The 13,805-nt window shown below is 41.3% G+C and overlaps 2 protein-coding genes across 4 annotated transcripts; both read left to right on the forward strand.

Moving 5' to 3' along the window:
* The first annotated feature begins 265 nt into the window (after positions 1 to 265).
* LOC102236072 (acetylcholinesterase collagenic tail peptide-like) lies at positions 266 to 9,705 on the forward strand. 3 transcript variants are annotated; one of them, XM_023344859.1, is made up of 18 exons: positions 266 to 807; positions 1,373 to 1,493; positions 1,587 to 1,720; positions 1,837 to 1,944; positions 3,013 to 3,057; positions 3,180 to 3,206; positions 3,995 to 4,066; positions 4,196 to 4,258; positions 4,337 to 4,363; positions 4,623 to 4,667; positions 4,910 to 4,945; positions 5,017 to 5,097; positions 5,209 to 5,305; positions 5,575 to 5,717; positions 5,807 to 5,926; positions 7,236 to 7,365; positions 7,733 to 7,835; positions 8,475 to 9,705. In XM_023344859.1, the coding sequence occupies exons 1-18, from the start codon at positions 763 to 765 to the stop codon at positions 8,542 to 8,544; spliced, it is 1,467 nt and encodes a 488-aa protein (XP_023200627.1). In that variant the 5' UTR covers positions 266 to 762; the 3' UTR covers positions 8,545 to 9,705. The 3 variants fall into 3 exon arrangements, with proteins under 3 accessions (XP_023200627.1, XP_023200628.1, XP_014325611.1); XM_023344860.1 differs by having other exon boundaries at positions 267 to 1,252; XM_014470125.2 differs by having other exon boundaries at positions 267 to 866.
* Positions 9,706 to 12,200: 2,495 nt separating this feature from the next.
* LOC102223983 (lactose-binding lectin l-2-like) lies at positions 12,201 to 12,871 on the forward strand. The gene has a single exon (XM_005802715.2). It carries the CDS (start codon positions 12,280 to 12,282, stop codon positions 12,766 to 12,768), a length of 489 nt encoding a protein of 162 aa, XP_005802772.1. The 5' UTR covers positions 12,201 to 12,279; the 3' UTR covers positions 12,769 to 12,871.
* Positions 12,872 to 13,805: the final 934 nt, after the last annotated feature.

A 13,805-nucleotide genomic window follows, 5' to 3' on the forward strand; every position in this document is an offset into this window, starting at 1 on the left:
TAGCACTGCAACTAAGTAATGAAATGTTTTGTCCCCACCCCTTAGAGTTGCAGTGCTCTCTGTGATAGGGACTCTGAAAGTAATAAAAAGAGAGGAGCGGACAAATGTGTTTCAGAGCGGTTGCAGATTTGTGACTGTAAACACATCTCTGTCCGCGAGATCAAAAGAATCTAACTCTCTTGTCTTTTCTGTGTTTGTTCAATTTGTCTTTAATAGGTGTCAAACCTGACAGTTAGTTAGTTAGTTAGTTAGTTAGTTAGTTAGTTAGTTAGTTAGTTAGTTAGTTAGTTAGTTAGTTAGTTAGTTAGTTAGTTAGTTAGTTAGTTGTTCCAATTTGCCCCAGTAGGAGTTTGTACCTCGTGTTTGAAGCGTTACATGTAAATATAGATTTTATGTCTTTCTCTGAAATGCCCAGCAGAGGGCGCCATTATTCTAATAAGAGACCGTTAACAAATCGCGCCAGACCAGCGTGCAGACGCTCCTTAGAAGTGTCAGATCCGTCCTAGCGAATCTGAAGTCGATCCAGATGGCACAGCAGATACATCAGATCCAGTCGATCCAGTGGGACTGAGGCACCGCTGCTCTGTGGTTTCTGCTGGGCATTTCAGCGCCAGGAGGAGGAAGAAGAGGAGGAGGAGGAAGAAGAGGGGAGGTTTAAAAAAAACTGCATTCCTTTAAAAATTGTGTTATTAACCGGCGGAGGGAAGGGGGAGGTCGATAAGTCGGATCCGGTTGATCAGGGTTGCAAATTTTGCACGGTGAATGTCAGCGAAGCCTCGTCTGCTCAGCGCGCTTCATTTCTTTAAGGTGAGAGGAGCGTCAGACAGCGTGTCTGCAGGTGCCACACAATCAGATTCAAGTGCAAGGTAGGAGAGAGCCTGTTGATGCCACTTTTCTAATGTTGGTTCATCTACTGGACGGACTGTACCGCTTATACAAAGCAGGAGAACATTAAACCGGGGGATCATCCCGGTTAATCACATCCCTGCACTGATCAACAATGCTGAAGTGTGTTAACTCTAACACTGTGTTTGAATGGACCCATTACAGTCTTACTACTGTTGCATGACTTATGTGTGTGTGTGTGTGTGTGCGCGTATACTGTATGCTAGTGATATACCCCCTCTTCCTTCTCTAGTCTAATTCTGGCACAGAGGGCGTATGTGCACGGCTGGAATTACAGCGGTGGCTGCATCTGCTGCAGTGAGGGGCTTCAACAAGTTTATAGAGCAGCAGTGACAGCCTACAGAGTGTGGGTTGGGTGGATGGGGTGGGAGGGCTCTGAAAGGAGGAAAAAGGAAAAGTGACAGCTGCCAGGGGACTGCAGGATTAGCGCGTGTGCTTAGGGGAGCTTGTGTTGTGTTCATTTCAGAGACAGCAAACAGGCAGCATGGAGCTGATGAAAATTGCATTGTCCCTTCCCATTCTTCTGTGTCCCGCTTGGGCATTATCCCATCACTCCTACCTGGACGACATCCTGTCGCCTCGCTCAGGTAAGGTATCAGCTGTGAGTGTGTGTTGCTGAATGGAAACAGGCCCAGATGTTCTGTAACAGTAGACCATGTAACATGAGTGTTTCGCCGCAGCGATGCAGAGGGACGTCCTCCCAGCCCTCAGGTTCCTAGATGAGGCGTTGAGGTTTGACCCCTGTTGTCTCATGTCGCCTCCTCCACCGCCGCTCTTCCCTCCTCCTCCTCGGCTTTGGAAGAGGGGCACGCCTGTAAGTTAGTGTACCGCACCCTCTCCTCGTCGGCCTGTGCTTCTATTGCCATTGATGGCCACTCATTGAGGAGCTATTGTTTTTATTTATGTGTTAACATGATTGGTGAAATGAAGGACACACTGAGCTTATTGGAACCAACCGTTTTCGGAGGTGAAGGGCCGGATAATACGCAATTAACCCCAGAGTGTTCACCAGGACCCCCAGGACCTCCAGGACCCCAGGTAAGGACTGACCTCAACATTTTACATTTACAGGGCTTTGTAAACATATTTGTGTCTTTTGAACTCTTCACAATGTAGCCACAAACTTCAATGTATTTCTGAAGATACTCGGGGGTTCACCGATTGATCAGCCCTGAATTCTTTAGCTTTAGGTGATCAGTCGATACTCAAATGTCAAAATGATCTTATCCATGGATCTTGCACTGATCTCCACAAAGATCTGAAAATCTCTGCCTTGAGAGAGGGCAGACCTGCCCACCGGGTCACGAGTAAACATTTAATTTATATTTGAGAGCACTACCACTACCTTTTTACCTCGTGCAGGTAAAACGTTTGTGCCATGAGTTTTGTTCAGTCTTTTTCAGTAAAATAAGATTGGAACATTGAAGGTGTATTGTACCCTTATAACACCTTACACTGTCAGCCATTTACAAAAAAATCAGTATCAGTCCAAATCACAATCGGAAGGTTGGGCTCTTTAAAGACTGACCAGAAAACTGCAATCGGTGCACTTCTGGAAAAAAACATATCACCACAACTTGATGCTGGTACCTCCATGTGTCATCACTATGATGGTGCATGCAGTATGGTGTGAAGTGTTAATTTGCAGGCCAAAAAGTTCAACTTTGGTTCTTTGTGACCAGGACACTTTCTTCCACATGTCCAGTTCAGGTGGGTGTCCATATCTTTGTTGGTTTGCAGTTGTGCCATTCCAGCTCTTGGGATAAAGGTTGAAACTTAATCCTACTGTAATTTTCTGCATTAGTCTTTAATTTGCAGTATCAGAAACATAGTGCCGTCGGCATCATGTTGATGGGATGATTTTTTGGGCAACATGTAGAAAGGGTCAAAGGGTGTAAATGGCTTTGCCGGGCCCTGTGCATTAGGTTTTGATTAAATCATGTTGCATTGGATAGCTACAGACATTTAAGGCAGTAGATGGAAATATTGTTCAGCAAGCACAGACAGGAATTTCGATAACCTTGTTACTATTGATCATGCTGCAAATGTCTTGTCCTCAGTATAGGTCACACAAGCTGGATAAAAATGTTTTGTGTCATTTTTCAGGGTGAAATTGGATTGCCTGGTATAAGGGGACCAAAAGGGAGAAAGGTGTGTGTTCTCCTTGAGAATTATGCCCCTAATTCAAAGCTCTGCTGAAGGAATTTGTCCTTGCACTCACCTGCGCTCTAATGACATCTCTTCTTCTTCTCCTTCCATTTGTCGTCCTCCAGGGAGAAATTGGACGTCCGGGGGCAAGGGTGAGCAGCTTCACTACTGCACGTGTTCCTTCATGCCCCTCTCTAGCCTCCTCCAAGCATTCTCTTTCTCTAATCCAATTTGTTTATCAATATCCCCGGAATTCTCCTCCCGTTACTAAATGGGTCACGCAACATTAGTCTCAGCAGTAAGCACTGGGTTGATCTCCCAGGGCATCCTTCGGTACCCTGCTCATTTTTCCTTACTCTCTAGCTCTCCTTGGCTTGGTCCCATTCACCTCCACGACTGGACCCAAGTCCTGCTGATCAAGCCCCTCCACCAGCACTCTCCTTGTGCATTTTAATCTTCCTAAGTGCTTTTGCTTTCCATGATAAATCACACAGGAGGTCCGCTGTGCCTCCAGACGCCGCAGCCTTACACACGGGCTGCCGAACGAAAGCACGGGCTGCAGCTCTGGAATGCAGTTCAGATGTAAAGAAGATGTGAGGATGCTTCTCTTGTGTTCAGCTAGCAGAGAGCTGCAGAGTGGGACTAATTAGGGCTTTATGTACTGTATGTTCCTCATTTTTAAGGTTTTTCATCCAGACTTTTTAAAAATACAAGTCTGAACAGATTTCTTCCAGATTTTCCCGCATCTATAGCTCCACCCATCTTCTTCCCAGTTCTGGCCAGCGTCTTTGTTTTCGCTGCAGAAAAGCATGCTGCATGATTCTGCCACAGAGTGTCATGGTAGCGATGTTGTTTTTGGTTGTAATATGACAAGAAATAGTGGGAAAAAAACATGAGCATATACATCAGTATTTCTAACTTGCACTTTCTTTTCCTGCAGGGCCGTCCTGGCGCGCCCGGTCCCCCAGGGACACCAGGATTTCCAGGATTTCCTGGTCCACAAGGACCCAAAGTAAGTGCCATAAGGTACAAATATATCACAATGTACTATGGTACACCTATCTACAATGGCACACAAGAATAAAATGTGTCATAGACATCTGTATATTGGGAATGATTGATTTTTTTTATTGGTTGTAAGGGAGAAAAAGGAGACTCAGGACTCATGGGTTTACCAGGGCTGCGAGGTCCGCCGGGAACAAAGGTCAGAGAGATCTTTCCATTATGAAAACAGCCGGGTAGATTCAAGGCCAACCTTAACATTCGCTGCTTGTCTTTTCAGGGTTTACCTGGTTACAAAGGTGACAAGGTAAGCTTAGAGGCAGACGTTCTTCCTGCCAAACCGTAACTGTTTCCAAGAGAAGTTGGAATTGTGAAAAGAATCAATAATGTCTCACCAAATGGGGGATCCTCCTGACAGTGCAGTGATTTATAGCCTACCCAGTTACATTTATGCAACAGAATAATATCAACGACTGACCGTCTGATGGAGGAAGTTCCAGCAAATGCTTGCTGCTTTCTGTTTTTAATTGAATTTTGACACATTTCAATCTTCTGTTTTCAACGAGGGGGACCGAGGCGACCGTGGCCCTGCAGGACCAAAAGGGGACAAGGTCTGTTTGTTTACACTGCAGGTCCTGAAGTCACCTGGAAACTGTTGTATCTTTGCATTTAGTACTTCTGTTTGCTTCTATGATTATCTGCTCATACTGCGTTCCAGAGGACTAAAACATCTACACTATAAGCATCTTCTCCAATTAACTAAAAGTTCCAAGTCAAGAAAGTCTGATGCAAGACAGCTGATTTAAATTGCTGTAGTAATATTTATTTTTCATAACTGTTTTTCTCTGTCCAGGGTTCAATTGGTTTGCCTGGGATGCTCGGACAGAAGGTATTGAATAAACTGTTAGGAACTTTCACATTAAAAATGAGCCGGAACCCTGAAGTATGCTCTTCTCTCAGGGTGAGGCGGGCCCAAAGGGAGAGCCAGGTGTTTCTGGGAAGAGAGGACCAACTGGGAGACCAGGGAAAAGAGGCAAACAGGTAAAGAAATCTTGTACTATTTGTGTGACTCTAGTTGTACTAAACAACGTGATAAAAGTGACAGTTCTCTGTGTTTGTGTTTACGGTTGGCCTGCTGTTGAATTTGTGCAGGGTATCAAAGGGCATTCAGGGGCCCCAGGCGTCATGGGACCCCCAGGACCTGCAGGTCCCAATGGCCTCCCTGGCCCACCTGGGCCTCCAGCATCAGGTACTGTAACCAGCTCACACACACACACACACACACGCACACACACACGCACACACACCCACACACACACACACACACACACACACACACACACACACACACACACACACACACACACACACACACACACACACACACACGCACACACACACACACACACACACACACACACACACACACACACACACACACACACACACACACCTCTGTTCCAACCTCTATATATTGTTTTGACCCCTGTATGCATTATCCATGCACCCTTTTTTCAGGTCTCTACTTGGTGGGGGAGAAAGGAGAGAAGGGCCTCCCGGGCCCGCCAGGTCACTGCGACTGTGATACTGTCATTGGATCAAATAACGCCCCCTTTGGAAACTACTACACAACGCGACGGGGCGGCAACAAACTCACTGCTGTGAGACTCTGCGTGTTGACAGTGCAAACTGAAATCGTACCGTTAGTGTGGCCACTAAGTTTGTGAGTGTGCTCCGGTTCTTTATGCAGATATTTGTGGTGAACAGCGAGGAGGAGATGGGTCGCCTTCATGTCGAAAACGCAATCGTACTAAGGAAAGATAAGCGAATGCTTTACTATAAGGATAAAGACGGCTGGAGCCCCATCCAGGTAATTAGATTCAAAGGTGTACGTTTGGTATTATAATGTCTTGCACAAATAAAAAAAGAGAAGGGAATGAAGCAAAGCAGCACAGATTCTCAATTGGATATGAATGCTGAACTTTGACTGGGCCATGGCAACACATGAATACACTTTGATTCCATGGCATGCCTAGCTGGACATTCATGACTGTTGTCCTAATGAGAGGTGAACCTTTCTTAAAGATTCAACTCTTTAACAACCTTTACCAGGTTTTCTACCAGGACTGCACAGTTTCAGCAGAACAGCATCATGCTGCCACCACCATGTTTTAGCATGAGAATTAGGTTTTTAGGCTGATATTCACCGTTTTTCTTCCCATGTGGTATTTTCCATGTAGGCCAAACACTTCTGTTTATTGCACTGACTCTAAGTAGGGGCATCTGAAGCTGATGCAAATGCATGACATATTCTGTTTTACACTTCTGCATGTAAAAAAAAAACAAATCTGAAAACCAAAATATTAATTTCCTACTTGAATATTATGTACTTTTGGTTCGTCCAGCAAAGGGGCCTGGAACCTGCGGCTCCGGAGCCGCATGTAGCTCTAGCTAAGATGATAAGAAACCCAATGTTTTTGAATTTGGACCCAATAATTACAGTTTTAATTGTAAAAATTGAATTTTTGCAAAAATTACATTTTAATTTAAACATAGTTTAATTTAAATGAATGTAATTTAAATGAATTTAATTATAATTACATGTAATACAATTTTATTTAAATTTTCAATTTACAAAAGTGTAAATTCCATCTTTGCATTTGCAAAAACATGCAATTTTTCCTGTCATTACTTAAAATCCATGTACTTTATTTTTCTTTTTACATAATTTTCCACAAGTACTGACATCCTAAAGAAGACAACGTATCCACCTTCTGTTTGCGAGTGTCGTTTTTTTTATGTCATTTTAAAACCTGAGAATAGAAATAAAATGTCAACTCATCAAAAATGACAAGTCTGGTACTGCAGATATTCATCAAAAATGTCTTATCCAAAAGTTCATGTTACATGTGCAAATCTAAGTCAGACTTTTAGCCTCACTGGGGGTAAAAATGGCTCTTTGCACTGTAAAGGCTGCAGACCCCTGGTCTAGCACATGAAATCTCAATCAAATGCAATGTGGTAAGTGGCAATACTTCTGTGAAGCACTGTGCATTCGAACATGTACTGATCATCAGCTTGAAAGCATAATATGCTTAGTCTCCAAATGAGCTCGTGCTAGCATTCTTTTAGTCTGCATAGCAACACCTGGACAGCGTTTATATTTTCTGTCCCTGCAGCCCTTTCAGCCATTCCAGTCCACGGAGACCATCCCAGAGAGAGGAGGTGTGTGTGGGGACGGGAAGGTGCAGATCCAGCACGGGGAGGAGTGCGACGACGGAAACCAGATCGTCACAGACGCTTGTCTCAGTAAGTAAAACGCACAGACTATATTCTCAGTTTCATTTCAGATTATTGTGCAGCAGTTTTACTATAAACTAGTCTAGAATTTTGCCACAGGAAAAAATAGAAGCATGCTGCAGAGCAAAGCCACAGCATGCCACTGGATCCTGTGCTCATGTGGCGCAGTCTAAAAGACTTTCCTTGATCTTTTATTAATCCCTCGCCCGTCCCTTTCCCTGCCAACCTCTCACTGCGCTCTGCCTCTATCCAATTAAATTAGCAGGAAAATGCTTTGCTGGCATCACCGAACATGGGTCGCTGTGCCAAAGAAATTAGTAACGTCTTCTTTCTCCTGCCCCGTTGCGTTCTCACATTTTCTCTTACCCCCCTGCAGATTGTAAGTGGGCCTACTGTGGAGATGGATACCGACATGAGGGTATAGAAGAGTGCGATGGGAAAGATTTTGGTTACCAGACCTGCAAATCCTATCTCCCCGGGTACGCTAACTGATTCTTAGAGCATGCACACATGTATTTTACTGGGTTATTTTTTTAATTACAGCAACTCTCATTACAGATTTTAAGACAATATGATAAAAGGAAAGCGGTTTTAAGGTGTAAACAATTCATACACCTTAAATTTTCTTTCCAGTCGTGCCACGTTACGATCACGAACTCCAATGTATTTTATTGGAATTTTCTGACATAGTCCAACACAACGTAGACCACAATTGTGGAGTGAATCAAAAAAGGCAGTGGCAGCATAATGCTGTGGAGCTGCTTTTTCTCAGTATGGACCTCTCAGGCTATATTAAGCTAATGGGAAGACGAGTGAAGCTACATATAGAGCTACGTCAAGAGATAACTAGAAAATGAGGACCCAAGAAAAAAGTGAGGATAGTGAGGGAGTTAAAATATCTTAATACATCACTGATTGTAAAGTGCAGCATTTTTTAAACGTGAAATATTGCTAAATTATATTTAACAAAAAAACTGAGCTGCAGATGCAGAGGTAGACATATTTTCATGTATTTTTATCGGGACTCCCCGACTTCTTTAAGTTAGCCCTGCTTCTATATTCATGTTAGCAGACGGCACATTTCATTCATTTTTAACCACTCTCTATGTTTTTTGCAGGTCCTTCGGGCAGCTTAAATGCACCGAGTCCTGCCTCATTGATTCTACCGGCTGCAAGTACTTCACCTGAATACAGAAGGCCTCCCTGAATGAAGAAATTGTACTTCAGACTTCCTCTGGAGTATCAAAACTTTGAAACCAACAAGTGATGCGCTGAAAGACGGCACTAAAGCGAAGCTGATGTGCCTGCTCCCAGGCATGAAAAGTCATGGAAGAATGTTTTTGTTTTTTTTGTTTTTTTACATCAACTGTAGTACCCTCCACACCTTGAGGTTTGGTCTTGAGCCCATGGATAACAGCTCCATGGGCTGCAGCACTGTTAGAAAATCATTAGAGATGGGGAGGAAGCATTTTAAGGATGTAATGATTGCACCATGTGAAATACTTAACGCTGTTTAAGACGTGCTGACTGTTAATGCAGAAATAAGCTATGTGCTCTTTCCTACAAGGCGTTAGAAAAGGGTTGTATTGTATTGTCGTATGCAAATGTAAGGCGCCTGAATGTTCTTACTCCTGTGCAATGTATAACAAAACACGTGTTTATTAATTACAATGTTGTGATATTGCATGCAAATGTGTATAAGTGCACAGCAGACTGCTTTATCTGTTCAAAGCTGTAGCCATATTGTGTCCCCTCTAGCAGAGGAATTTCAAACAATCCGACAGGAAAACATGAATGTCCTTTAGCAAAAACATAGTAATAACATACGATTACTGAAGCAGCATGATGTATGAATGTAAGTGTACATTTGATAAAATAATAACATCAATAAAGACTTGACCTTCACATCGGGGCTTGTGTGGAAAGCAGCCAAGCAGGAAGAAAAAGATCTGCAGCAGCTTCTTGTAGATATTCCTGTAAATATTCCTGCGCTTGTTGCTTTTCTCGTTCAAAAGAAGGATCTCTGCAGCACAGAAACACAGCGCTGTCCCTCACTGGCAACAAAGACTAAGTCCAGTAATTCATTCTGCAACTGTTTTATTGAGAATATTTAAATGGAGTGAAAAATAATGCTCTTTACCATTTTGTTCAAATGTCTGTCATCCTGGTTATATTAAAAAAAGTAAATAAACATGAATGATGTTAAGGACAACAACAGATATGTGAGAAGGTAAAAGCATCACCCCAAACCACTTCATTGGCCTTATTTCATGTAAACATTTTGCTGTTTCTGTGCTTACTGTTCCATTCATAGATGTTTCACCTGCTTTAGATACGAGAATCCCAACTGTAAATAATCATGATCTCACTTCCTTCTTTTTTAGTTTGCTTGGCCCAGACTCTGTCTATTTATTCACAACTTTTGAGGTACTGAAAAAATTCTCAATTTTTTTTCTCTCCCACAGGTCTGGTGAAGATGGATAAATGTTCATAGTTACTTTTTCTGTTTTTTTTTGTTTTTTTTCTCATGTCACTTGGAAAAGCTCTGATTGCCCATTACATCACTACCATACGAGTACCATTTATTATGTTTCTGTGTCAAGTTGTCCTTCTTGAAAAGAATTTGATCCAGAATCAGAAATGCTTTGAGGCATAACTTTACTGATTTGTTCTCAAACTGTGACTGAAATACTGTAAATATTACAGAAAGCACTGCAAATGTAAAACAAAATCAAATCTGAGAATAACATATTAAGAAAAAAATCATCACAGTAAAATAAACACCCCACAATTGAAATGCAGTCTCATATGAATTTGATCCTTACTGGTAAAGAACATTGCAGACGTGGCACAATCAATACAATTTGGATCAAACTATATCTGATTCTGGATCTAGTTCTTTGCAGGAAGGACAATTTGACACAGCCAGTGTAGAAAGATAACACGTAACACTTGCTTGAAAGCAATTTAATGGGCTACAGTAATAAGAGCTGTATTGTGTGGTCCATTTTATAATCATTATGTAATGATTGATTGGAAGAGTTTGTGCAATTAGTTGCCAGTTTTGATTAATTTTCTAAACGTTTTGACACGATGAGAGCCTTTTGCAAACACTTTTGCTGTACTTATGGTCACTTTGACCATGAATATTGCTGTTTAGGCCCGTGTGTTAACTGACTTGAAAATGAGGAGTTTTGAGTCGACAACTGCATAAGAAAAACTGTAAATTATGAATAATAAAGTGCAGAAGGATAATAATTTCGTGCAATGAAAAAAGAAACTTTCAACCATTTGAACAAAATACTCTAATTTATTACAGGTCATTTTATTAGATTAGAATTACAGTAACTTGAGCAAATTAGAGTACTTTGTTAAGCTGGTTCAAAGAAAAACACATTTCAGTGTGCTGCGGAGTACAAAATTTGACAAAACTGATGTTAAACTTTACAGAAAAAGAGTACCGGTAAGTATCTGGTTCAGGCTGATTCACCTGCTGTGGAAGTTAATGATTTTCTTTTTTCATTTGATCCATTGGACCAATAAAACTCACTAATCGAGCAGACTCCTCTCTGTGGGACATATGAGAACATGACAAGACGCAGATGAGTTCATAACATCCGTCAGTGAAGTTCAGCAAGACATCAACACCAAGGTACATTTTTTTTATCTTCAAGCTCCAACATGTTGTTGATCTTCTCGTTGGGTCTGGCTCTGGTTGCTGTCTCTCCTTCAAACGGGAATGAACAACAGCTGTCCAGAATCCTGGTACAACTTCAACTGGACCTGCTACCAATATGTTGACACAATGTGGCGTCCGGCCACAGTCTGGAGGAACAAAACTATGTCAATTCCGTGATCAAGAGCTTTGATCCTACTCAGGCCTTCACCTGGATTGGACTCTCTGATCTCCACAAGGAAGGATCCTGGATGAGGTCAGATGGGGTCCAAAGTGGATTTTCTTTATTGGGACGGAGGACAACCAGATAACAGAGAAGCACGTGAACACTGTGGACATATCAACATGCACCCACACTATAAATGGAACGATAACGTGTGCTCTGAAACATTGTCTTTTGTTTGTGGAATGCGCAGGGTTTGTCAGTAGCAATGCGGAAAAAACATCTGAATCTGCTGTCCAACTTAACTTGTTTCTGCAGCCGTGAAATAAATGTGCTTGATTCAGAAAAAATAAAGCTGCCTTCCAGAAACCTTGTTTGAATGATTGTTGAATACTATTTATCTTTTGGTAAAAAGGTTAATAAAGGAGCAATGTTGTGATGACTTCCTGACAGTGAAGTCTCAAAACAGTAGACGTTTTTAGAGAGCCCGATTTCAAGGATCAAATCAGGAAGTAAACTTTCTTTTAAGTCATATTTCACATAAGTAGCATTTTTATGGCAACTGAAGGTAACATAGTGACTTGACCATGCTATTAAATGTCACTATGTGCCTTAAAAACACAGAATGCTGCCCCTGTAATCTTGCAATCATGGAAAAAACTAAATAAATCACCTGCAATGCTGTGTGCGTTCAGGACAAGATAACGTAACTATGACATGATTTCTTTTACTTTAGTGTTTAGAAATGTGAATAACTATTGAAAGTACAGAATAATGAAACAATCAACAATCACATGCTGCAGGAGAAAAGCTTTCTTTTTACTTAAAAAAATTAAATATCAGCTTTAGGGGAATACAACCATTTGGAGGTTGTAGGGAAATGTTAAATTAATGATTATCTTTCTTTTTTTTTTTTTTCCATTTGCTAAATTCATTTGACCAATGAAACTCACCAAGCGAGCAGACGCCTCTCTGTGTGATGCATCAGAACGTGACAAAAGGCGGACGACTTCATTACATCTATCAGTGAAGTTCAGGAAGCCATCGACATTTTTTGGTACATTTTTTGTCTCCTAACTCCAACATGTTGTTGATCTTCTCGTTGGGTCTGGCTCTGGTTGCCATGTCTCCCTCGAACGGGAACGAACTTGTGCTAGCGACAAACAATTGTCCGGAATTCTGGTACAGCTTCAACGACCGCTGCTACAAGTACATCGCCACAAAGATGACCTGGGCTGACGCCGAGCTCTACTGTCTGTCCACGGACAGCAACCTGGCGTCCATCCACAGTCTGGAGGAACAGAATTTTGTCAATTCCATGATCAAGAGCTTTGATCCTACTCAGGCCTTCACCTGGATTGGACTCACCGATCTCCACAAGGAAGGATCCTGGATGTGGTCAGATGGGTCCAAAATGGATTTTCTCTATTGGGACGGAGGGCAACCAGATAATGCAGGAGGAAATGAAAACTGTGGACACACCAACATGTACACACACCATAAGTGGAATGACTATGTGTGCTCCCTGACATTTTCTTTCGTCTGTAAAAAACACTGTGTTTGTTGTCTGTAGAGGCAGGGGAAATCATTTGAATCTGCTGTGCAATTTAACTTGTGTCGGCAGTCATGAAATACATCTGTACAATTAATAAAAAATGAACCTGCTCTCCAGAAAACCTCTTTGTGATTATTGAATACTACTTGTAACTAAATGTTATTACATGTTTCTGTGATGTAGTACATCTCACACATTAGATCTAATAAAATCAAAACAAACAAACAAAAAAAAAAAAACAAGATTGATCTTTTGGAACTGAAATCTGTGCCATTGGATGTATTTTAATAACTTGTGTTTTTTATTTGCATTTTTTTTTTCAACCTCTTTGGACATTTTTAAAGCAGCACTTTAAGTGTAGTTGACATTTTTGTAAAAAAATATAACTTGTGTGAGGAAAATTCAGCAGAATGTTACACAAGATCCATGGTGTACTTTGGTCCAGAGACAAAGTCTGAGCAAACAGTACATGTTGTACTGTAAACTTTGTGTGGGGTTTATTGATTTCCCTTAGCCGCCCTCATTATTTTCAACAGTCGGAAACATTCATTTTAAATTGACAAACTATTAGTGTGAATATTTCCAAACACACTTCGCTGACTTAAAGTGCCGCAGGTATGGAAAAAGTTTTTAATTTAACTGGCCTGAGGTGAATTCATTTGAAAGTTTATAGCAACTTCAAGTGTAACAAATGAGGTTGGACAAGGACCCAGGAATAACTTGAAGTTGGTGAGAGGAGGTGAAATATCATTTTAAATCACTCACCGGTAACTAAGTTATTTTGTATGTGGAAAAAATGCTTTTGCAAAGAATTTTACTTATAAAAAAAAAGTAAAATAAAACCTAAAACTGAGCCACAAATGCGTAGGTGGACATATTTTAATGAATTTTGACTCCAACTTTGATATTTTTTTTTAAGCTAACCATTTTCCTGCTTTATGTTTATGTTAGCAGAACTACTTTAAACAAGAAATTGTACTTTTGTCCATGTGCTCAGATCCATAAAAAGTCACGGATTTTTTTTGTTGTAGTTGTTCTTGAGGTAACTATAATAT

This window comes from Xiphophorus maculatus, chromosome 13 (genome assembly GCF_002775205.1).
Source record: "Xiphophorus maculatus strain JP 163 A chromosome 13, X_maculatus-5.0-male, whole genome shotgun sequence".
In the NCBI taxonomy this organism is placed as follows: Eukaryota; Metazoa; Chordata; class Actinopteri; order Cyprinodontiformes; family Poeciliidae; genus Xiphophorus; species Xiphophorus maculatus.

Coding starts and splice junctions, on each gene's coding strand:
- LOC102236072 (XM_023344859.1), top strand. CDS start 763: ATGTCAGCGAAGCCTCGTCTGCTCAGCGCGCTTCATTTCTTTAAG. Junction 3,207..3,994: donor TTGGACGTCCGGGGGCAAGG/GTGAGCAGCTTC, acceptor CTTTTCCTGCAG/GGCCGTCCTGGCGCGCCCGG. Junction 5,098..5,208: donor CAGGGAAAAGAGGCAAACAG/GTAAAGAAATCT, acceptor GAATTTGTGCAG/GGTATCAAAGGGCATTCAGG.
- LOC102223983 (XM_005802715.2), top strand. CDS start 12,280: ATGTTGTTGATCTTCTCGTTGGGTCTGGCTCTGGTTGCCATGTCTCCC.